At 51.6% G+C, this 24,968-nt stretch overlaps 2 protein-coding genes across 8 annotated transcripts in view; one reads left to right on the top strand and one right to left on the bottom strand.

The window, feature by feature from the left end:
- The window catches only part of WDR86 (WD repeat domain 86), a 37,937-nt gene extending 20,951 nt beyond the window's left edge, over positions 1 to 16,986 (top strand). For 4 of the 5 annotated variants that reach the window (XM_082473826.1, XM_082473825.1, XM_082473822.1 and 1 more), the window contains exons 5-7: positions 758 to 893; positions 3,951 to 4,054; positions 4,355 to 4,658. In XM_082473826.1, the coding sequence (XP_082329952.1) occupies positions 758 to 893; positions 3,951 to 4,054; positions 4,355 to 4,528 (414 nt within the window). In that variant the 3' untranslated portion in view covers positions 4,529 to 4,658. Of the gene's footprint in view, positions 1 to 757; positions 894 to 3,950; positions 4,055 to 4,354; positions 4,659 to 16,586 lie in introns of those variants that run through there. The other variant, XM_082473823.1, reaches the window with a different exon arrangement.
- Positions 9,135 to 24,968, bottom strand: part of NUB1 (negative regulator of ubiquitin like proteins 1) — a 28,302-nt gene continuing 12,468 nt past the window's right edge. For all 3 annotated transcript variants that reach the window (XM_082473780.1, XM_082473781.1, XM_082473782.1), the window contains exons 8-15: positions 24,522 to 24,628; positions 19,221 to 19,407; positions 18,428 to 18,535; positions 16,993 to 17,145; positions 13,193 to 13,339; positions 11,145 to 11,240; positions 10,292 to 10,469; positions 9,135 to 10,049 (exon numbers count right to left, since the gene is read on the bottom strand). In XM_082473780.1, the coding sequence (XP_082329906.1) occupies positions 9,871 to 10,049; positions 10,292 to 10,469; positions 11,145 to 11,240; positions 13,193 to 13,339; positions 16,993 to 17,145; positions 18,428 to 18,535; positions 19,221 to 19,407; positions 24,522 to 24,628 (1,155 nt within the window). In that variant the 3' untranslated portion in view covers positions 9,135 to 9,870. The remainder of the gene's footprint in view (positions 10,050 to 10,291; positions 10,470 to 11,144; positions 11,241 to 13,192; positions 13,340 to 16,992; positions 17,146 to 18,427; positions 18,536 to 19,220; positions 19,408 to 24,521; positions 24,629 to 24,968) is intronic.

Below are 24,968 nucleotides of genomic sequence, written 5' to 3'. Positions count from 1 at the left end.
CAAGCAGGGGTGTGAAGGCCACTGCAGCTGGCAGCAGCGAGCGAGAAGTGGGGGAACCTGTGTCCAGGGGCAGGGGGGCAGGACCCCATGATGGCCCCTGGGTGTCCAGCTCCGGTCCCAGCAGAGGGCTACCTTACACACACCGCGGTCAGTCAGGTTACTTCTAGAGCTTTCTCTTATCTCCCTTCCCCAAGCAGAAGTCCAGTGTGAAAGCCCTGCCCTGGGTGCCCCTTTCTCAGCTGGAACAGTACCAGGGAACAGAAGCAGCTACAGGTGGAGTCACATTGACCTTCCCGGGGGCCAAGCTGTAGGGAACTGCTAAAGAGAGACACCTGGCAGTAGTAGCAGCGGTGCCGGCCGACATTTTCTGGTCCTTGCTCTTCGGGTGCTGAACGCTGTACGGTCGTGTCTGAGCACCACAAGGAAGGGTCTGGCGTGATCCTTGTCTGCGGGTGAAGCCGCTGAGAGCAGAGTCACTGACTTGGCCAAGGGCCAGTCAGGATCTGAAGCCGGGTCTGCCTGAGCTACACGGCCCTGAGGGGAAGGGAGGAGCATCGTGACCTTGGGTGCTGGAGTGGGTAGTGGTGGGGGATGACCCAGGGGCAGGGGCATTTCTGGCTTGTCCACAGTGTCTCCATTGAGACCTGCATGTGCCCCTCCACGTTCCGCAGAGAGAGGTTTGGAGGGGCTTCCGGGGTGCCCCCTACAGTCAGCGGTACCCATGTCCGGTGCCGACCCTCCCTCCCCCCACCCCCAGCTGGTGAACCGGCACGTGTACTCGGGCAGCGCCGACAGGACGGTCAAGTGCTGGCTGGCAGACACGGGCGAGCGTGTGCGCACGTTCGCGGCCCACAGACACAGCGTGAGCGCCCTCAAGTACCACGCGGGCACCTGTAAGTGACCCCGCCCTCCCCGTAGCCCCAGCCTGCCTGTCCCCTTCACGCCCCGCCCCCCAGCACATCCACTGTCGCCCAGACCTCTCTGCTGCTTCTGACTGCACTCTTCCCCCCTGGAGTCTCAGCTGCCACTCAGTTTGGTCAGTGGCCAAGGGCGGCGGCTGTGCCCCCTCAGTGCACGTGTTTGTTCCTCCAGCGAAAGAAGTTCCAAATAAGGGTGTAGGGGCTCCTCCCCACCTTTACCCCGCTAGGACGTGCAGCGACCTGCGTGTTCGGAGGACCTCAGGTCAAGAGCAGGTCTCAAGGACACATTCTAATTCTCGAGACAGGGACACCACTTAACTCCAGTCAGACTTGAGGGCCACATGGGTTTGGCTTCACTTGGCATTAGGTTTGACTACAGATAAGAGAAAGTCCAGATAACAGGGATTTAAATGAGATAGTGGTTTATTTTTCTCTCAGAGGAATTTCAGCAGCTGGTGGTATAGGCTGGAACGGATGGCTCCACAAAGTTGTTAGACACCCAGGTTCCTTTTTTCACTTTACTTCATCATCCTTAACATGTATCGGCTATCTTTAAGGGGGGGGCCTCATGGTTCAAGATAGCTGCTGGAGCTCCAGCCATCATATGTTTTAGGCAGGCAGGAAGAAGAGGAGGGAAGGGCAAAAGGTTGTGTCTCCTAGATGAGTAGGCCCCTTTAAAGATCTTTCCTGGAAACTCCACCCAAAAACTTCTGCATACATCTCTCTGACCACTGCCTGCAAAAGAGACAGAATAATAAAAACTTTTATCTGGGGATACTGCTGCCAGGATTAATCAGGGTTATTTTGGAAAGAAAGAAGGGCAGCGTGGCTTACTGGGTAGTCAGCAAGCTCTCTGTCCCACAGGTCTCAAACTGTCACACATCTGGGCTTTCCTGGCTCTGTCCAACTGGGCTGCCACCAGTTGTTTACACCCCAGACACACGCAGAAGACAGGCACTGTTCTGTGGAAGCAAAACCCACAACCTCACCACACCTACATGGGAGTGGGGCTCCCAGCTTGCTGGATATCTCTTTCCTAAAACGATCCCCAATGTTATATTTTGCTATCAGCGTCCTTCCTCCCTCCCTCCCTCCCTCCCTCCCTCCCTCCCTCCCTCTCTCTCTCTCTCTCACACACACACACACACACACACACACCTGCAGCAGGAAGCCAGCCCCCCTAGGGGAAGCTGAGCCTGAGAACCATCTTCCTAGCAGAGCAGTGAGGGAGCAGACTGGGGTGGGGGAGGAGCCACAGTGGAAAATTCAAGTTGACTTCACAGCACAGGTGTTAGATGAAGATAGAATGGATTTCCGAAAATAGAGCGTGAGATGCCCTCAGGATTTAGGTGTCTGACGCAGAAAAATGATCTTTTTCCTGTTCCTGTGTCCAAGTGTGATTATGGCTCTGCTCCTGTCGGGGACCTCTAATTTAAAGAGAAGAACGTTGCCCAGAGCGCCTCCCCGTGGCAGCGGCTGGGATGAAACCTGCCGCTGCAGCAAATCCCACAGACCCTACCTGCTGCCCGCTGTTAAGGAACTTGGTCCTTGGTCTTTGCCAACAGGCTACAGGATGATCAGACCTAATTCTGGACCCTCTTCCCACCCTCAGGATGCCCAGTAACCACAGTGCATTGGTGGAGGGGAAGGCAGGAAAGGAGCTGAAGAGGCCGAGAAATGAAACTTCCCCTCCAAGTCCACATGCGCTAGTAGCTTTAGCAGCAAACCTGGGACTAGGCAGGTGACACAGGAAATGGGATAAGGAATAGACACCCCAAGGACAGGGAGCCCCCAGGGGGTGCTTACTGTGGCTCGCTCAGGCTGCTGAGTGGCTGTAGCAGATGCTATGGGTACCACGCTCAGGGGCATTTCCTGCTGCAGCACCTGAGGTCCTCTGCCCGAGGGTGTTTTCCTGTGAGGCAGGTCATGGGAGGGCTGGGAGTTGACGGATAAGTAGCCCAGTGTCCTTGTCCCTGGGTGGAACAACTCTGAGACCCAATCCGCCCCTTCTCCCAAGGGCCCCCAGTAGTCACCTGCTCCCTAACACACCTGCATGGGAGTCCTCCTTCCTTCCTGTTTCTCTCCCCACTTCCTGGAATGCCCTGCTAGATAAACTGTTTGCACTCAAAACCTAGTGTCAGGGTCAGCTTCCGGGAGAACCGGGGCTAAGATGGTAAGTGGACGAGGGAGTTTCTCTGGCCAGTGCCGTCAGTGTGGTCCCTGACCAGCAGTATCAGCATTACTTGGAATTGGCTAGACATGCAGGTTCTCAGGCCCCACCCCAGACCTCCTTAAATCAGAAACTCAGCTGGGCCCAGCCTGCACTCGGGAGTTTGAGAACTCTTGGACTAAGTTATAATGTAGGAAAAAGCCCAAGGGAGGCAGAATCGGGAGGTTCCCCCTGGGAGAGGTTGCGCAGGGGCCCTCTAGTGAACCCCGGAGGCGCTGGGTTGTGTTTGGAGGGCCAAGTTCATTACTGAGGAGGGGGAGGAATGAGTTTCTGGTTGGTCCTTGTCCCGAGAGGCTGCTCAGACGGTGGGGGGGGAGGGATGACCCCCCCCCCCCCGAGGCAGGGGCTTCAGAGCTGCTGGAAACACCCGGCAGGGAAGCTAAGCTTCACCAAAGGCTTCCACCAAATGGCCTGAGAGTGGGAAGCTGGGCCCAGGTGGTACTCAGGAGGGGTGGAAGCACCTGGAAGGACTTGGCAGGCTGACCTGAAGCCCAAGGGCGGTGGGGCAGCCGAAGTCCTGCAGAGCCGGCTGCAGCCCACAGAGGGCGCTTCCGGGCCCCTGGGCGTCACCCTGAACTCACAGGAAAGTACTGAGATAGGGAAGGTGCCACCTCCTTCCTTTCAAGGGGCTTCTGCTGTTTCCCATTTGCAATTATGACATTCCTGGGAGGTGAAAGGATGGGTCCCGGAGAGGGTCCCCGTCACTCTCCCCGCCCTGCCCATCCACGACCCCCGCCCTGCGGAGTCCCGAGGGGACGAGGGCTCTCAGGCGGGAAGCAAGTGCCACCGTGTGTTCACAGTGTTCACGGGCAGCGGCGACGCCCGCGCGCGCGCCTTCGACGCCCAGTCTGGAGCGCTGCGGAGGGTGTTCCGCGGCCACGCCTTCATCATCAACTGCATCCAGGTAGGCGCTCCCGCCCTCTCCGGGGCCCCGTGGCTGGTTGGCTGAGGGAGGGCGAGCCCGCCTGCGCCTCTGCCTCGGAGGGGGAGGGGGGAGGCGGGGCCAGGCAGCAGCGCTCCCCCGCGGGCAGAGCCTCCCGCATCGGGCGGCCTGGGCGTTCGCGGCTCACGCCGACGCCCGAGCCGGCGCTGGCCCGAGGCAGGGCGGGGCCTGCACCTACGTGACCCCGTAGCTGCGGGGAGGCGCGGGGTCGGGGGGCGGTGGCGCGCCCTCTCCAGCGCCGCCCACGCCCCGCGCCCGCAGGTGCACGGCCAGGTGCTCTACACGGCCTCGCACGACGGCGCGCTGCGCCTCTGGGACGTGCGCGGCCTCCCGCGCGCCCCGTCGCCGCGTCCCGCCGCCCCCAAGCGCAGCCTCTCGCGCCTCTTCAGCAACAAAGTGGGCTGCGCCGCCGCCGCGCCCCTGCAGCCGGCCTGAGACGCCCCGACCGGCCGCCCACGGACCCGCGGAGGGAGCGCGGCCCGCCGGCACCGGGGGCTCCGAGGGCAAGGACCGAGGCGGCGGTGGTGCCTGTCCTCCGCGTCCGCTGACTTCCGAAGCCCTCGCCAAGCCGCCCGTGGGGAGGCCATGCCTGCCCCCCACCGCGTCCCCAGCCCGCCTCTCGGTCCCCACCTCCTTCGGCCAGAGCCCCTGCGGAGCCCAGCCCTCAGCCTGCTCTCCAGCCCTCCTGGGACCCTCCCGGGACCCTCCCGACTCTCAGGGTCTCCAGCCCCGCGGCTCCGGCGCCCGAGGTCCTCCGAGGCAAGGCCTTTCCTGCGGAGCGAAGTGGACGCTTCAGAAAGCCTCAGACCGGGCCTTCCCTGGCGGTCCAGTGGTTAGGACTCCGCGCTCTCACTGTCGAGGGCTAGGGTTCGATCCCTGGTCGGGGAACTAAGATCCCACAAGCCGCGCGGCGCGGCCAAAGAAAAAAAGCCGCAGACTGTCGTTATTTTGGCAAATTGTCCACTTGTGAAGAACCGAAATACAGGTCCTTAACAGTGCTCTGCGACACGTCGTCTTTTGTTCTGCCCACGGAGTCCCAGCCCCATCTCGGAGGGAGAAGGGGTGCCGGGAAGCAGGGGCCTCACGCCCGCCTGGGCCTGGCCCCAGGGGCTGCGGCCTCAGAGCCCCTCCAGTGTCGCTGCAGCGCCACTCGAGTGCGGAGTGGCATGGGAGAGGCCAGGGAGCAAGGAACCGGCTCCTTAGCTGCCTGGGTGACAGCGGGGACGCCTGCTATTCCGCCGGAATCGAGGAGGCCCCTTCTCTCAGGCGTGGAGCAGAAAGGCCCCCGCACAGGTGCCAGCTCCGCGCGCCGCGTGGCGAAGGCCTTGGAGGTGTACACAGGAGACAGCTGGAGCACCTGCCCGGAGGGCATGAAGGGGGAAGTGGGGCTCAGACCCTAAGAGGCCCTGAGGGGAGCCGCCCCCAGCAGCCCTTCTCGCACCGGGAGGGGCCCACGTTCCGCACCCACAGGGCCCTCCATGCCAGGCCCTGGCTGGCCCCCCCGCCCCATGCAGGAAGAGGAAACGCTGCAGAGGACAGTGTCTGCCCTTGAGAGCTCAGCGTCTAGCCAAGGACAAGCCTCCCCGGGCAGCGGCAGCCCTTGACGCAGAGAGGTGGGTGCGCCAGCGTCTTCATGCAAGATGCGCGGCAGGACGGGCTTCACCTGCTCCCTGGGGTGCCCAGGTCCATGCCTGATGGGTGGATCCCACCCCCTTGGGAACAGGTACAGGGTATTGACACCAGGGGCGGTAGAAAGGGTTGCATACCTCTGTGATGGGCTCTAGGCCCGACCCCCAAACCCTGGGAACCCAGGGGCCTCGCCGGGAAAACAGGCTGGCCGGTGAGAAGAACCTGCAGAAGCGGCAGCACCCAGCCTTCCTTGGGTGGGACCCAGCACGGAGTAGAGGTGAGGGGTTCCACGTGCGCGGCCTGTCGTGTCTGGGAGCGCTCACTCCCTAGCGGTTCTTCTTCTCCAGGGCCCGAGGCTGCGGTTACAACGGCAGGCCCACCCCGAGGGGCTTTCGGGGGAGCTGAAGCGCACTTCAGGGAGGGCAGGCAGAGAGAACCACCTTGAGTACCTGCGCTGATTTAGTCACCTTCTCAGTCTGCTTTGCTGACAGAGGCAGTCTGAGTAAGCAGACTCTCGCTCCTTGGTGCTGACAGCTGATGCTGCCTTCCTGCCTCCACAGCTCTCGCTAGCAGGGCAGGCAGCTTATCCAACCACGGGGGGCAGATCCTAAAACGGCTGCTGCGTTCGTTTTCTCCAGCCTGCCTCTGCCAGAGAAAGAGTAAGAAGTGAAAAGCCGCTATTTTGCATTTATACAGCATGACATATTTGGGTAAATTTTATTTCAGTAATTTTCTTTTTTGTGTGCTATCTTTGTCTGGTTTTGGCATCAGGGTGATGGTGGCCTCATAGGATGAGTTTGGAAGTGTTCCTCTGCAATTTTTTGGAAGAGTTTCAGAAGGCTAGGTGTTAACTCTTCTCTAAATGTTTGGTAGAATTCGCCTGTGAAGCCATCTGGTCCTGGACTTCTGTTTGTTGGCAGTTTTTAAAATCACAGATTCAATTTCAGTACTCGTAATTGGTCTGTTCGTATTTTCCATTTTTTCCTGGTTCAGTCTTGGGAGATTGTACCTTTATAAGAATTTGTCCATTTCATCTAGGTTGTCCATTTTATTGCTGTATAGTTGCTTGTGGCAGTCTCTTATGGTCCTTTGTATTTCTGCAGCTTTTCCTTTTTCATTTCTAATTTTACTGATTTGGGCCCTCTCCCTTTTTTTCTTGATGAGTCTGGCTAAAGTTTTATCAATTTTGTTGGGTAATTTTTATTTCAGCAACATAGAGGGCTTTGCTAGATGTTGAGGAGGATATACAGACCAGATAACCACAAGATGTTTCTTTGCCTTCGATGATACCGTCTTGCCTCTGATAAATACCTTCAGTTGGGTAGGGGAAGGACAGGAAGTACTTATAGGACATATAGGCAGGAAAACAAGGACAGGACATGGCAGTGTCACCAGAGTCAAGAGCAGACAGAAATTCATACAAGTGATGGGCATCAGATCGGACCGAGCACAGCACGTTCTCGCCGCAGCCTCCCGTCGTTGACCCCATCGGCCTCACAGGCCTGTGCGTGCCACTCCTGCTCGGAGCCCTCTCACGGCCCTGGTATTCACCACTCAAGTCTAGACCCCCGCCTGCCTTTCAGGGTGCTTTGTAGTTGGACTCGGCAATCTTTCCAGCCTCAGTCTCTTCCCCCAGCACACCCTCTCTGGCGGGTCTAGAACAGCCCCTGCGACCCCATGAACGTGGCGCACTCAGCTGCTATCTCATTTGTCCCAGGTCTGGAATGTCCTTTCCCTCTGACTCTCCAAGGAGAACCCCCCAAAGCCCATCTGCCCTGTGACTTCAGGCTCAGCACATTCCCTCCTGTTCAACAGCATTTTCATCACAAACGTCCTTTGCTCCTTCTCTTGCATTCCAGAGCAGGGAGTGATTCCGGAGCAGGGAGTGACATGCAGTCGCCACCTGTCAAGTTGCATACAACCAGCTAGAGGCAGAGCCAGGACTGTAGCCCGTCTCCCGGTGCGTGGAGAGGGCATAGCCGGCACTGTCCCGAGCTCAAGAACTGGCTTCTCTGTGTCTCTTCATAGGAAAATGGAGCACTAGACCTGCTAGTGTGGCGTGAATTCCCTAGCCTTTTCCAAGATCAATTTGGGAAGCTAGAAGCCACACCTGGCCCAAGCCCAGGACAGTAACTTGTTAGCCGGAAGCTGCAACCTAGGCCCCAAATCCAAGTCTGACATGGTCTCAAATGAAGCTAGAAACTCCTCATCGCCTCGGCCCTCAGCCGCTTCCAACGCCGAGGAAGCGAACCCTGCTTCCCCGACTCAGTCTCCCCTCTCCCACAGGCCCAGAGCCTTTGTACACTTCACCTTTTATTATTATTTTTTTAAAGTTATGTTTATGTGAGATGGGTCTCTATTTTTTATTTTTTAATTTTATTTTTATTTTTGGCTGCGTTGGGTCTTTGTTGCTGCGCGCAGGCTTTCTCTGGTTGCGACGAGCGGGGGCTACTCTTCATCGCGGTGCACGGGCTTCTCATTGCGGTGGCTCCTCTTGTTGCAGAGCACAGGCTCTAGGCGTGCAGGCTTCAGTAGTTGTGGCTCGCGGGCTCTAGAGCACAGGCTCAGTAGTCGTGGCGCACGGGCTTAGTTGCTCCGCGGCTTGTGGGATCTTCCTGGACCGGGGCTCGAACCCTTGTCCCCTGCATTGGCAGGCGGATTCTTAACCACTGCGCCACCAGGGAAGCCCACACTTCATCTTTTAACAACAGACATTGATGGTGCTTTTGAGGGCATACGTTTGACTTCCTCACAGAAGTCAACGGAAGCAAACGTCTCGAACTAAATGAAGCTCTAGACCACCCAGACATTTTCAACACTCAACAGTTTAGGAGCTTGAGTAACTCATTGCAAAGCTAGGCTGACAATTTTTGAATATATTTTCCACCTTTTATTTCCATCTGTATCATCCATTTTAAAAGAATGACAAGAAAATATTTCCACCCATTCAAACTGGACTGCTCTCCAAGCTTTATGAAAATGATTCCTGAAAAGCTGGAGCATTTCGGCCAGCCCCTTGACAGCCACCATGTGGCCCACCTGCCCTCTGTCACAGGGGCTTCCGGTGACTCCCGGAGGGCAGGGAGAGCCTTGGGAACACACCTGGCACTTGATTCATCAGCACCTGGCTGCTGCCAGCTGTGTCCTGGTGCTGGACAGGGTTTTCATGCAGTACACGTTTACGGAGGGACGCAGGGTGCAATGAGAACGGTTATTTGAGCTGTTAGACGCTAACAACATACCTTTAGAGACAGTCTTCTGTAATATACCCAAGAAACCCCACAAAGACATGGAGAAAACATACCTTAATCTCTGACAGGTATCTTACCTTAGCCAGCAGTGAATTTAATAGGACAGAAATGCATCTAAAAATGCTAATTAAAAATAAGTTGCTTTGGCTAGCATTTAAGACTTTACCATTTAATAAAAGACTTTATTTTTGTAAAGAACAACTTTGAATACATATATATATTCTGAATTTCAACCTGGACTTTCAAGTGCCTACTTTACTAAGCTAAGCACAAAACACGGACGTTTCAGGCTGAGGGCGTCTGCCACCGTTTGGTGCGGCTGCGGGAGCCGATGCCTCATCATCAGGCCCCCAGAGCACTTGCCGTGGTTGAGGCTCTAAAGGACGTTTCCGGGACGGGGCAGAGAGGCTGAAGCAGGAAGGCAGAGCTGCATCATGGGAAGGAGGAGACGATCAAGCAGGGGGCTCAGGAGGGCAGGAGAGCCGGGCAGGGTGAAGAGGAGGAGACAGGGCCAGCTTCCGCTCCCATGAGCTCCTGCCGGATCCCTTCCCTAGGGGCCACCCTATCCCAGTCCTTCCCATTTCTGGGTGGGGAAAAAAAGGAGCAGGGAGGGCGGCATTAGGGTTGCGGAACCTGAAGGCAGCTGGGAACCGCAGGATCAGGCCAGAGGCAGCTCAGTTCCCAAGAAGGACCCTGGGGACCGGCACCCGCCCCCCCACCCCACCAAGTCTCTTACTCTTTACATCCCTGTTCCCCGCCTACCCCTCCCACCCCCAGGTAGGAAGCACTCTGGAGCAAAATCAGATAAAACGTAAGAAAAAAAAAAGACCTGCATTACACTTTTCATAATGATAGAATTTATAAGCAGAAACTTAAGTGCTTATTTCTGTTCATCATTTAGTTTCTCTTTGTTGCTGACTTTATATTTTCTACATAGGATAAGTACTCTGCAATAATAATTTCTTCGTCTTCCAGAGTTGAGTCAAGGTAATCTTCTTCATGTTCTGGGATATCTTCCAGGATTTCATTCACAGCCTCTGTCTCCATATCTTCATCTGTTGAGGCGCTAGAGGTCCCTGCAGTAAAGAAGTGCAGCAACAGGGGAGCTGAGGGAGGAGGACAGAAAGAGAAACCTCCACGGGGACCAAAGGGACCCACGTCGGCTCCAGCTCGGCCCTCCCGCCACAGCGCCCGAGCAGCCCGAGGCGTGCAGGTCTGCGAACGCCCCTCGCGGCCCCGGGAGGCGCACGCCCCGCCTGCCGGCTTCCGCCCGAGCAGACACTCCCTCCCAGACGGTCTTCAGAGACCGCAGACCCACCTGCAGAATCGGACGGGGACGTGGGTGGCGTTGCGGAAGAATCTTCCGCCGAGAGCTGCAGGTCAGGAGGAAGACTTCCACCGTTGTGAGCGAGGGTCTGAGCTGCCAGCTGGATGTTTCCCCTGAACACCCTCAGGGCTGCCTCGGCCGCTGCCGCGTCGAAGCCCATGTACACGAGCTGGGAGAAGGGGGGCGGCACTGCTGAGGGCCCAGGACACACGGTGCGCCCGGCGCTCCCGCCCCCACGCAGGGCCGGGACAGCCAGGTCTCGGGGGGACACGTTCCTACAACCCACCGCACGCGTGTGCCACCGGCCTTCCCGCGCTGACGTGCGCGTGCGGCGACTCGGAAAGGAAGGAGGAAGACCTGAGGCGACCACGTTGGTGCCCAGTCACCTCAGAACGGCAACCGGCTCGCAAGCCAGAGGAAGCGCTGCGTGCACAGACCTAGTTGTCACCAGTACCGTTAGCTACGTGTGTGCAGCGCGCTGGGCAGGCTAACGTGACGGGGGGCACACGTGGACAGCACAGTGGCATCCCTGCAGGTCACAGGCAGGGGAACGGGCTGACAGGAACGGGAGGCGATGCCCCAAGAGGCGTGTGCAGAAAAGAGGAGAAGAGCCTGAAGAAAGCCTTCCCGTCGCTTCCCTGGGTTTCCTACTCTGAAGGAAATGCCTGTGCCTGCTTCCACCCGCTGCAACTGCTGCAGGGAGGCTGTGCCCTCGGGCGGGCTGGTCACACCCGGAGCCCAGGGAGCCCAGGACTCGGCCCCGCCTGGCCGCCAGCCTCGTCCCGACAGCCAGTCCCACACGAGGCTGCCCGGGCGGAGAGGGGCACAGGGCGCCTGCACTTACTTGGTCGATGGTTTCCCGAGAAGGACTTTCTTGATGGCTGTTGGTTTCCGGACCAGAATCGTTTAACCACCACATCTGAGGATGACTGAGAAGAATCTAAAAACGTACAGGGATACCCGTCACTCATCACTAACATCCGCTCGCGCACTCAGGCAGAGGCTGAGCACCTGTCACGTGCTAGGCAGGCACAGCCGCGGGACACACGAACAGGTGTGGGCAACTGTGGCGGACAAGGCTCGGGGTGCTGTGGAAGCAGAGAAGAGGGACCCCTGAACAGGCTGCGGCTGGAGAGGCTGCTGTTCAAAGGCGGCTCCTGCCAAAGGTCGTGTCTGAGTTGAGGTCTGGAGGATGAACAAGACTATTCAGGCAACAAGAGTGCATCTGAGGAAGCAGGAAAGGATGTGAGAGCAGGCGGAAGGATTCCAAGAAAACAGAAGCTTGCTGCAGCTCAGCCTTAGGGGTGACAAGGTCATAAAGAGCTATAAACGGAAAGCTATAAGCAGTCCAGGGCTGCCCAATGTGACTTCTCTTTGGAAGGTGACATGCTCTAGGTTTACAGTGTCACGGAGAAGAGCAGAGTTCTTTGGACCCTTGATTTCTCTGTCACATGATACTGACTCTTAACCTTACAAAGCCCTTTTGGGGAATTTCCCTTTTAACACTAAATACTTCTATATCGATCAAATGTATTTATGTACTATTTGTATAATTAAAAACTAGTTTTGAGCCCCATCAGTCCCTCCGCATATTCAGAATTTTTAAATTTCTCTAAGAAATCAAATGAGATATTCAAATAACATTTTTGAATTAAAAAAATATATTAATACATATATTTGAAAATTCAGTCGACCCTTGCACAACGCAGGAGTTAGGGGCGCTGACCCTCATCGCAGGGGAAAACCCAAGTATAACTTACTGTGGGCCCTCAGTATCCACAGTTGCTCCGCATCCGCAGATCGTGGAGTACTATATATAGTATTTATTGTTGAAAAAGGTCCACGCATAAGCGGACCCAAGCAGTTCAAACCCATGCTGTCCAAGGGTTAACGGACTGACTAATGGGGACCTCTGAAGAACAGGATGGGAGGTCTTGAGAGTAAAAGGCAAAGGTAGGGCAGGCTCCCCACTGCCTGTAGGATTCAGCGTGAACTCCCCAGCAGGGCAAACAAGGTGACGCGGCCCGCCTAGCCCCTGCCTACCTGTCCAGCCGCATCTCTGGCCATTCCCCACCCCGCCCCACCTCCAGCAGGTGTAACCCAGGCCTCGGCAACCTCGGGGGGCTCAACTCCCCCGGCCTCATGCTTCAGCCCTTGGCGCTGACCCCGCTTCTCCTCCGTCTGCCGGACCCTCTCCCGTGACCGGCCCCCCCAGCTCAGCTTGCAGGCCCTGCTCCCCCACTGTGCTGCGCTCCCACATGGTAGCCCTTACGCCACTGTGCTCTCTGCGTCTGTCTCCCCACTAGCCTGTGGGCTCCCCCAGGGCAGGCGTCATCTCCGCTGAGACTCCACAGCGCCTGCCTCATTAAGTATCCTGTCTGCTCCTTGAACAAAAATTGGAAAGGACGTGGACCCAGGCAGAGTTACGACTAATCTGGATCCCAACCTGTTTAGTCACTTCTGAGGACGTCTTTAAAAAGCCCCTTTGCCAACATGTATTACTGACTAAATAATAAAACTACATATTCAAAGAAAATATTTTAATTCAAAAAAATTATCTTAAAACTTCAATCACCTTTCTTCTCGTCCACCTTACTGTTAAACTGCTGTTGCAAACAGAAACCTCATCAAAGTTCCTGCCCTGTGAGCCCTGCGGAATCGTGGACAGGCACTGAGGTGGCTGGGGCTCGTCGTTCTGGCTCTGCCACTGGGTTCGAGAACAAGAGACCTCTGACCCTTAGATCCAAACCAGGAATGAAGAGGAAGGCCCGCAGCCGCGGGGCTCCTGGCGTCAGGAAGGACAAGAGAGCAGCTTCAACGAAGAAGTGGAGGGGAGGCGCCTGGGCCGGGAGCAGGGCTGCTCAGGGAGGCCAGAGGCCGGGGAGGGGTTACCTGCAGGGCCTCCTCCAGGTTTCCGCTGGCCTGGTGGAGCGCCTGCTTGGCTGCGCGAGCGGAGTAGCCCATTCCTTTCAAACAGTTTATGTTCTCCAGGCGGCGTCTTTTCTTCTCTTTTTCCTCCTTCCTTATTTGGTCCAATTTCTTTAGGAAAACAGCAGAGTCACCAAGTTAGGGATTGCGGTCTTGTAGAAAGCCTTCTCAATCCATGCTCTATAGGATTCTCGGGGTCACCAGGCAAAGTGAAAACCACAAGGAGGGGTGACCCTCTCTCTCCCCGTCCCGCCCAGCATGAGGGCCACTAGGGCAGAGACCAGGGGTGTGCTGCTCGTGGGGAAGCCCAGCGGGAGCCGGAGACGTCAGTCCAGGGAGGGAAGAGAGCACCTCGGGGACCACCACCTGGCACCAGAACAGGCCACTGGGAACCAGCGGGCACATCCTGCGGACCCACAGAGAGGTGGACGTGCCTTCTTCTAGGAAGCGGGGGGAGGAGCTTCCTGCACGGGTGGGAGGGCTTCTCAGCCTCTGCTGAGTCACCTGGGATCTTACCGAAATGTGACTCTGAACATGGGGGCCGTGGAGGGGGTGGGTGGGTCCTAGATGGCGCCGAAGCCACTGATCCACCCCCCACTCCCTGGGTAGCGAGAACTTAGTCCACTTAAAACCCCAAGAATGCTCACGCCAGGTGACAAAGGTCACCTACCCCCGTGGTTCTCAACCCTGAGTCTCAGAGGTGCCTGGCGTTGCTCCAAGAGCCTGAGGAAGGCCACAGGTTCAGTCTCTTCTCCTCTTCCCACCTCAGCCCTCATCAGGAGAGTTCTGAGTTTGTTTTGAAAACAAGTATCACTTTATTTTATTTCTATTTATTTATTTATTTTTTGGCCGAGCCATGCGGCTTGTGGGATCTCAGTTCCCCGACCAGGGATCTCCCTGGCAGTGAAAGCGCCAAGACCTAACCACTGGACTGCCAGGGAATTCCCACAAGTATCATTTTAAAAGGATTTCTGCTGATGAAAACAGTAAAACTAAAACAGGTTTGAAAACCACTAACTGAATCCAACCTCATCATTTTGCCAATGAGAAGACAGAAATCTCTCAAGACAGGTGACCCAGTCAAGGTAATCACCGACAGCAGAGCAGAGAGACGGCTTCTGCACATTCTAGAAATGGTCAGCCCTCGGCCCAACACAGGGAGAACAGCAGAGAAAACAGCTTTTTCCTTTGATGTATCTACTCCTACCTCCATGGCTCAGTGCAAGCAACAAGGGTCCCCTCTACATTCTTAGAGCAAGAACACGGCCTCACCTCTCAGGAGAAGAAAGGAATCCTCGCCACGGAACCAAACACTCCCAGCTGGCAGTAGGACTAGGCAGAAGGGGTGACTGCCCACATTTCCAGGGAGGAAGACAACCTCAGCCTGTAATTCCCTGTTTACAGCAGTGGAGAGCCTACCTGTGAGCAAGCGGGGCTGACGACGGCTCGGCAGCTCTGCCAGCCCGCTGCCCACCCCCTTCCCCGGGGCCGCGGTCCGCACCTCCACCGCGCCCTCCAATTGCCTCCTCCGGGCCAGTCTCCCCGACTCCGAACCCTTCTGCACAGGCCCGGCAGCTCACGCACCTACTCCAGTCCCGCAGCGGCCCCTCCCCACACCCAGTCAGGCACCAGCGCTCCTGCGGCTCCAGCTCCCAGGCCCCGGCTCCGCCTCCCAGCTGACCCCCCCCCCCCCCCCCGCTTCACCACAAAACCCACGCAGGCCGGCGGAAGTAGTCCTATCACTCACATTTCCGCTTTCATTCACACGTACACACCATGTAAAATGCCTCTACCCCGTCCCATCCTCTGCTTGCAACTCCAGCTTCTTCCACTTATACTTCAAAAGGCTAATAAGAAGCACGAATAACATTCAAGCAGAGAAAGACCCAGCCAGCCAGCCAGCAGACACGGGCCTCAGAGCTGACACAAAGTTGGGGCCTCAAAGAACCCTTTTTCCTTATTACAAATGCCTAAGTCAGTTTTCTCTGAACCATGTAGATACACATGATATTTCTCTTTATACTAGAATTAGGAAAATAAAATAAACCAAGGAAATGACAGTAAGCATTGCATTGCGAAATCTTATCGACACGGTAGGGTCAGATGTTGTGAGAGAACTGGGTCCTAAAGTCACGGCTGCGTACAGGCAAAATGACTGAACATCTCTTAGGAAGGCCGCCACGCTGCCTCTCACAGCCTCGCAACACTTCAGCACTGTACAGTGACCTCGGTTTCATTAGTCTGTTTCTTTTGCCAGATGAGAAACTGGCCTGTACTCAGGGCCACGATGTACAAAAAAGTCAAACTTTTAGGAATCACCTATTACCTCTACTCAGTGAGATGTTCAAACCCGGAGCTTCAGGAGCTGAGAGGACAGTAGATTCACGGGAGCTCACCTGCTATGGGACTCGGAGCTGGTCTTCCCACCAGCCACCCCAGCTCTCCCTAGGGTGTGGGAAGCTGACTAGCTCCCCGAGTAGGCCCTGACCAGCCTAAGCTAAGCAGACAGGCTCAAGCCAGTCAGGTCTTGGCATTCCCCTGGCCACGGCGACCGGCTCAAAGGTGGCCAATCAGTGAGCAGCTCAGAAGGTCTCTGAGGATTCTGGGACCCGGGCCATGCTCTTGGTGTGATGGGATGACCCCGGTAACACAGAGGAGGCAGAGAGACAGAAACCAGAACTCAGCGACAGGGCGAAGCCACTGAAGCAGCTAACCTGAGACCCAGCCCTCCTCTGGGCTCTTTACAGTTAAGTAGGCCAGTGAATCCCTCCCTTACCCTCTTTATTGGGTGTTTAAGCCAGTCTGAATTTGTTGCCTTCAACCAAAAGCATCCCAACTACACACCCACTGAGTGGAAGAGTGAGCAGGGTCAATTGCACTGTATACACTATTGGTTTTTTATTTTCTCCAAGGGCTTATAGTTTAATTCATTAAATGCACATCTGATAGGACACCACTATTTTTTAAAAAAACACTTATTTTTGCTACTTATAAAAAGTTAGGAAGTGAAGTGGTAACTTTTACCATTTTATAATATCTCTTGGCTTTTCAGAACCTTCTGTAAAAACTCAGAATGCTATTCTCAGATGGGAATTAGAAAGTACAGGAGAAAACCAGAGCCTTAGTTCAGGTTTTGCCACCGATTTGACCCATGACCCCGGAAAAGACAACCTCTGAGCCTGTTTTCCTCATCTGTAAAACTACCATATTCGATATGGTAACATTCCTTCCAACTCTGAAATTCTAAGTTTTTCTTTTAACTGTACTTATCTCTAATTGTTTTAAATGATTATAGTTTTGAATCTTTGCTTTTATAACATAATGTTAATTGTTCATATGATTTGACTCATGTTTCCAGGCAAGAATGACATCCTGAACTGTAACCATGGCTCCCTGGAAAACACAGACCCCTTTAAAATGCTTTCCAGAAATGTACTATGTAATGTAAAAGAGAGAGAGAGAGAGAAGACTGCTTGGGTAACTGTACTTATGAGCTACCTGCCACCATAGCAAGAATAAAAGGAAGGAAACTACACTGTCTGAAAACTGATGCAATTAAAAAAGACAAGTTTTTCTCCTGACTTCCAAGTCTGAAGCAATACAGAGTTCCTTGTTAATAATACCTACTACGGAATTGTCTTTTTCTGTTCTTTCATATCTGAGAGCTAAGGCACTTTGGAGATAATTTTGCTATTGCCTCAAGTTTCACACCTACTCAAAGGCAAAGGCCTCAACCAAGCATTGCCAAGACCATATCGAGGTACCTCTCTGCGGCTGGTGACGTGGGCAGCTGCGTGGGCCACGTTCCCGTCACATGCCCTTAGGCCAAGCCGAGCTTCCTGGGCACTGAACCCCAGCTGCATCAAACTGTGAACTTTTGATGGATCAATGTATAGCTCTTTAAAGAGCTGACATGCCTACAGACAAAGAAAAATATAAGAATCATGTAACCATAGTAACATTAAAGCTTAACACACAGCTAAAACCTAAAGGAAACTGGACTGTACCCAATGTGAATTAGGGTGTGTCAGATTTTAGATAAAACCTCTAAATGTGACCTATTATCAACCAGTGCAAATGCAAAGAGACAACACCCTCTCTGCTCACATGACTTATATGCAGTATAACATGAGAAAATAGGCTGAGGGTTGTGGGAGGGGCTGGTATCCATTATCTCCTCCTTTTTGGTAATAAAGTCCCCTGAATTGGAGCTGAGTGTAGCCAGATGGTCTAGGCCAATGGCATGTAGCAGAAATAACAGGAGCACCTCCTGAGTCACCTCTCTAAAGAGGCCTGCCCCGGACTCTCTCCCTCCCTCTGCTGGCTGGAAGAGGCACTGACAGGAGCCACCCTGGCTGCCTCACCAGCTGCCCCACTGCCCTGGCTGCTCACCTGCCACACCAGCTGCCCCACTGCCCTGGCTGCTCACCTGCCTCACCAGCTGCCCCACTGCCCTGGCTGCTCACCTGCCTCACCAGCTGCCCCACTGCCCTGGCTGCTCACCTGCCACACCAGCTGCCCCACTGCCCTGGCTGCTCACCTGCCTCACCAGCTGCCCCACTGCCCTGGCTGCTCACCTGCCTCACCAGCTGCCCCACTGCCCTGGCTGCTCACCTCCACACTAGCTGCCCCACTGCCCTGGCTGCTCACCTCCACACCAGCTGCCCCACTGCCCTGGCTGCTCACCCGCCTCACCAGCTGCCCCACTGCCCTGGCTGCTCACCTCCACACCAGCTGCCCCACTGCCCTGGCTGCTCACCTGCCTCACCAGCTGCCCCACTGCCCTGGCTGCTCACCTCCACACCAGCTGCCCCACTGCCCTGGCTGCTCACCTGCCTCACCAGCTGCCCCACTGCCCTGGCTGCTCACCTGCCTCACCAGCTGCCCCACTGCCCTGGCTGCTCACCTGCCTCACCAGCTGCCCCACTGCCCTGGCTGCTCACCTCCACAGCCAGATGAGAGAAACGGAAACTTCCAGCCAATTAAAGCCACTGCCTTTTTGAGGTGTCCTTATTACAGCATCTTGCCTGTACTCTCACAAATACGAATGTGTTTACAGTATATGTGAAGGAGAGGGGAAGGGAGGGAGATGCACTTTCCTCACCAGTCACCACTGAGTTTATGAAATACTTAACTTCTGGGGATTAAAAAACAAAGTAGGTGAAAATGGTCACAACTTTGGAGCATCCATTTTCTTACCTTGTTGAGATATTCATAAGCCTCTTCACCATTTCCACTGTGATAATTTCGGATACCTTGGAGCAAGTAAAGTCTTAAAAACAAGACTTTCTCTTTTCCACAATTCCCCTAGAATTATTGGGGGAAAAAAAGATAAGACTGTCTCATTTCTCATTACAGGTCTGTAATACTCACATTTATAATTCCCTTCATCTCCATAGGGGCAAAATGGCATTACTAAAATGTTTCTATCTTCACTATTGCTGATGGCAAAAGTAAGGATCCCAGGGTACAATGGCATCGCCTGTCCCAAACAGAACACCTATCACCTCCAGGTGCCCAGGACAGGGGCCCCTCTGGTCAGGAGGGAAGTATGCAAAAACCCAAACCAGGAATATCTCTTATGTTGCCCTGCAATTCCCAAGCAGAATTCTGATGACCTGTGGAAACTGCCTGAGAAGAATCCTTATTCAGAGCCCAGCTCTGGAGCTGTGACTCACTCGTGTGAACTGTCACTGTTCAAAACGTCTATTTTCTGCATTTAAACCTTTCATTAGACTCTAATGGATACAGTCACCAGCTCTCTCGGTCACAGTGATCAATGGGTTTCTGTGACTAGAAAACTGTGTTCCTCTGGTCACAGGCTAACTTATAAGATGTTTAACAATCCCCTTAAAATATAGCTTAAAAAGAACACATTGCATACTACTATCAAATAAATCACCTTTGGCAGCAGTCTAAACACTTTAACAGGAATAAACTCAAATTCTACAAATGGGCTCACTAATACCTAAAACTAATTACAGCAACATACTTTTATGTGGACCAGTCTCTGATGATTCTCTCCGTAGCAATTTTTAAAGCATTTCTGGGCCATGTTTAATTTCTTCTCTGCGTCGTCCAGGCACTCCAGCTGCCCCAAGCGGAAGTAGCACCACACTATGTCCAGCTGGAGTACTGCATAGTTGTCCACAGTGTCCAGCAGTTCTCTGCAGCACTCGCTGCCAAAGACAGGAAATGACATCACTGACAAGCAGCAGTAAAAACCTTTTTGTGAACGACTGCAATTTTTTTTTCCCAGTTTTTGCTGTATTTCCAAAGACTAAGACAGAGATCACAATGTTTATGAAGGGAACTGTATTTATAATCTGAATCCTTCCAATGGGAAAAAAAAAAAAGGAGTTAGGGCTCAGGAATAGAAGCTCAACACCATCTGCCCTGGGAGGGGGAAAGAGAGAGAGAGAGAGACAGACAGACAGACAGATGCACACACACACCCTTGCCATGTTGGGAAAGAGGCTTGGCAGGAAGCGGAAATCGGGGCCACTGTGTCAGAACCCTTCAGCAAACGTGGGGAGACCATGCTTTAAAGCAGTGGTTTCCAACCTGACTGCAAATTAGAATCACCAGGATGAGGAATTTTTCTTTCCTTTTCTATTTTTTTTTTTTGTTTTTAAGAAACACTGATGCTAGGACCCCACTATATCAATTGTAACAGAAACCTCTGGAGGTGGGGCCTTGACGTCGTATTTCTAAACCCCCCTAGGTAATCCTAATACACAGCCAAAGTCAGAACCCCAGAGCTTTAAAAGCACACTAAAAAACAAAAAAATCCTTACTATGAACACCTCACTTGATGAAGACTCTGACAAGGCATTCATGTCCAATCACATTAAAGCTGGGGAAAAACAACCCAGACAAATGTCAGGCTCTGAACGCCTAGCTGATCTTGGGGCCCAGGTGCAGGTTAAATGCTACTTTGCAGCTGTCACAGCAGGCTGAACCCAGATACAGAGAAAGGGAGAAGACAGGCAAGGCAATGGAAGGTTGACAAAGATGGGCATCGAGATAATTTATTTTGATTTTAAATTGTGATTATGTTAGAAATTCATAATGCAAATCTAGATCTCAAGTTTGAACCCTCTTCAATAAGAAAGTAAAATCTCGAACATTCACAAACTTTAAAGATCTCATCTGTTTTTGTTGGTATTCTACTAAAAGTAAGACTGCTCTGGTATAAAACTACAAAACCTGCATGCCCTCAAGCTTCCCATCCTGCCCATCAAAATCTGCTTGGGGTGGGGGGCAGGGAAGAGCTCTGATTCTGTCATTTATGTTTTTTTTTTAAAATAAATGTATTTATTTAATTTATTTATTTTTGTCTGCGTTGGCTCTTTGTTGCTGTGCGCCGGCTTTCTCTAGTTGCAGCGAGCGGGGGCTACTCTTGGTTGCGGTGCACGGGCTTCTCATTGCGGTGGCTTCTCTTGTTGTGGAGCACGGGCTCTAGGCGCACGGGCTTCAGTAGTTGTGGCATGCGGGCTCAGTAGTTGTGGCTCGTGGGCTCTAGAGCACAGGCTCAGTAGTTGTGGCGCACGGGCTTAGTTGCTCCGCAGCATGTGGGATCTTCCCAGACCAGGGATTGAACCCGTGTCCCCTGCATTGGCAGGCGGATTCTTAACCACTGCGCCATAAACGACAGGGAAGTCTCTGTCATTTATGCTTTAAAGCAGAAGTCTCCTAAGTGGAGTGCCTGCACTCCAGGGTGCGTACAAGACAATCCACTGGGGCATAAGAATAATCTCTCAGAGCAGGATTTCCATATTTATTTGTGGTTGCTTTCTTCGAACATTTCTATTCTTTGTGAACGTTTTGTAACATACACACCATATTTTACACACATGCACACACATCCAGATGTATGACCAGGTGAGGGGCACCTTCTCTGAATCTTCTGCTTGGCCTGAGAACGTGACATTGAGAGGAGAGGAAGAAGTTCATGGACCATGGTCTGATCTTACACTCCAGGTGAGATTTACTGATCTACCTGTAGATGCCTTCTGTTTCTGGGAGAGAAGCCTACCCCACCATTCTCAGGAAAGCAGCAGACATTTAGCAAGTTTTCAAAGTCTCACACATGTGAACAGGCTTGTTTGTGTCTAAAGCATCAAGAGTGAGGACAGAAACTGCCTCCTTTCAGTTAAAAATAAAATCATGCGTATAAGTTTGACCCAGAATTGAGTATTTGTGCAGCCAAAGCCAAAACCAAAACCAAAACCAAAACACAGCACAGGTCTCACATTAAAGAGGTTCATTTCATTCTTTTAGTTTAAAAAAATAACACTTTTTATTGATATATAGGCCTATAAGAGATCATGACATCACCTGTATATAATAATTTTGAAACTGTTAGGACTATATTTGAACCTGATCATGTCACTCAGAAAAAAATTTAAAGCCTTGTATAAAATTGTGTCTTAGAGTATATTTTTATTGATTTTGCTTTAGTAGCCTTAATAGTCAATAGCCAATAAATTTTCATGTTAAAAACATTAATTAAAATCAATGTATAACATTGATTTAAACAAAATATACTGAGCCTAGCTTTAGAAAAATTAAATCCCATTTGGGCTTAAGTCAGTTATTTAACAGAAACTTATTACACTTGCCTCATGAGTTTTACATTTTTTATATAAAATAAAGATATTAATTTCAAGAAAGGTAAGCTAAGCTTAGGTATCTGCTTTTTTTAAAAGGAAGGTTGGCTAAAAAGTCATTTTTAGTTTTATTACTGGCTGTAAGGAACTGGATTGTGTGTAGTTTTTTTTCGTATTTCTCGGTACATGGGTTCAATAAATATCATTAAGCGTTGCTTGGGATGCAGTTAAAAACATGTTACTTGAAAAGAGTGGTGTGACCTTTTCAAGGCTTAGTTTTAAGCTTTGTTAGGTGGGGACCAGAGCAGCCTGTAGGGCAGAATTAGTCCTTCTTCCGAGGCCACACCCTACTGAATTCTCTAGCGTAGGCCCCGTTTCCCACAGGTTATCACCTGCCCTCCGTGAACTCTCTGCTTCTCTGAGGGGGTGCTTTCCCAGCCTGGGGGCAGGGCGGGCGGGACCTCACAGGCCTGTGCTGACCATCACTCAGCAGAAGAGTCCAGGGGCGCCCTGTGCGCTCTCCCGCAGGCAGCTCTCTCCTCCCACCACCGTGGCCTCCCTGGATTCCGAGCTCCATCTCTTCCACTCAGGGGAGACCAGGAGGCTCTGCCTGGGTTTCTCCTCCGCACACTGAGGCCTGGGAACTCCAGGCAGTGAGCTGAAACAATTCGCAGGGTTCCACTCGTTTGTTTCCCCACCTCAGGGACCACTGTCCTGCATTGCCAGAAAACCACTGTTTTCACACATTTTGCCCAGTTTTTCAGTTGTTGCAGGGAAGAGGGTAAATCCGGTCCCTGTTACTCCATCTTGGCCAAAAGCAGAACTTACATTTTTAGCTTTAAATAGGGCAAAGAAACTACTCTCAGTCATACTACATACCATACCCCAAGATGTACAAAAGAAAGCTGTGATAGAACTTTGAGCCTACTTGGAGAAGGCAGGAAAAACATCAAGGGGCAAAGGAAGAAGAACAACTTAAGTTTCTTCCACCTCCACTGCTGACTTGCATTAGAGTTGATCTCCTTTACGAAGAGAGGGAACGTGCACAAAAATTACGCTAATAAGTTGACCTGAATAAACAAATCCCCAGGAGAAAAACCCAGTATTTTCTACTTAAAAAGGCACTGACAATTATTATTGGATTATTATGTCTACTAATCACTGAACATGTTAACGTACTGTGAACTGAAGAGAGAGTTCTTTTTATTCAGGGTCTCCCTGAGACCTGAAAATGACTTCAAGGATGTGTCCAAGGTAAAAAGATTGAGAAAGGCTCATACAGACAAATCAAGATAACCATGTCTCAATAACTGCTGAAGCTGAATTATAAGTGTATGGGAACTCATTATATTAGTCGCTATTTTTATATGTTTGAAATTTTCCAGAATAAAAAGTTAGAAACAATTATGGAAGGGAATAAAAAATTTACCTGAATTTAAGGACCTAACTTACAGCCTGCACTGCTACCTGTAGCAGAAGAGAATAAAACTGACACTCAGAAAAAAGCAGAGACAAAGAGGCAGAGGAGGAAAACCAGAGAGGCACCAAGCCCTTGTTCTGGTTACTTTCAGCTTTGCCCCCTCCTCCCAAATATTTTATACAATAAATCCCCCTTTTTGCTTAAATTTAAGTTTGTTCACTTATAACACAGGGTGCTGCCAATACAGCTGGCAAACTATATATACTTACATTTATCTTCTCGAATGTACTGTATATATTGGGAATTCCTCAAAACGGAAAAGAAAATAACACTGATGTTGTTACCTTTTGAATATTTCAGACATCAAGTCTATTTTTCAAATATTTCATCTGCCTGGATTATAGCTTCTCAGTACTGTTTCCCATTAAGAGGAACCAGGAGCCCTTGAGAAAGTGCTGGCTGTTGCTCTGGGGCAGGAAATATTCAGGATGAGTCTGGACCAGCTCTGGGCACCAGAGAGCAGAGACTACAAAGATTACGCCAGAATCGGGTCAAAGGGATGCAGGACCACCTGTCAGCTGAAGACAGCCAATTTAAGCTCTGAGGTGTGAAGCGTATCAAATGTGTTAAAATCCATGAGCTCATACTGATACTTAAAAGAAAAAAAAAAAGGCAAACCTCACCGGTGATGTCATCTTTGGAAGATGCTAGGGAAGCAACTCATTTATTCTGAAAACAAGAAAATAAAGAGAAAGAACCCAGCATTTTATTCTGTCTTTCTGTACAAACTGTACCTTAGGAGGACCAAACAGCTGATAAGGAAAAATATTTTTCAAATGAATTCTAGCAATAAATGCAGAAGGAGTAAGTTATCACCATTTTGGAGCACCTAATGGAACAATGGATTCGGGGAATGCTCATCAACATCTACACCAAAATCATTAAGTGAAAAGCTGACAGGGACTGTATAATGGACAGTTCAGGCTGACAATATGTCATAAGAAACAGACATGATACCCTACATGCTTGTTGTAAAAAAATAAGTGCATATGTTTATAAAATTCTTTACAGGGAAGAGAGATCGATTAGAAATGGAACGGGGAGAAACAGTTCACAAATCAGTCTACACCATAACTACTCTTTTACGTTAACCATCTTGGGTGAAAATCTGAAGTCTGAAGTGCACGGGGTGGGGGAAGGGTGCTGTGTATAATTGTCATCTTCCTTCAAACTGGCATTCACCAAGTACAAAAGCGCCTACCAGAAATATTTGTCAGCGTCCAACAGACATGGCAAGGCTATTCCATATTCTTTTCTTTTCAGGAAAGCTCTGCCTTTCTCATGATATCCCATAGCTAACATAAGGGCCTAGGAAAAAATAAGGATTTAAAAAAAATCACTTTAAACTATAATAAAACGAATTATATTAAAAGCATATTAAGTCTAAAGAAATCAAATAATGTGAAAACAAACAAAAAAAAACCTCAAGATCACAACTAAATCTAAAAGCCAAAATTAAGGAAAACAGAATTAAACCTTCATTTCATTTAAACACTGAAACCAAGAACTCAATTTAACATGGCTGAAATGGTCAGAACCGGCAACTGTCCCTTCGTTTTCATCACTTTATTTTAGTATCGGCTGATCTAGATCTATTTCTAGTATCCCTAAGACTAAACATATAAAAACACAGCCAGTAATGACTGTA

Source organism: Balaenoptera physalus, assembly GCF_965194825.1.
Source record: "Balaenoptera physalus genome assembly, chromosome: 8".
Taxonomy (NCBI): domain Eukaryota; kingdom Metazoa; phylum Chordata; class Mammalia; order Artiodactyla; family Balaenopteridae; genus Balaenoptera; species Balaenoptera physalus.
This window is presented reverse-complemented; position numbering and strand designations above follow the sequence as displayed.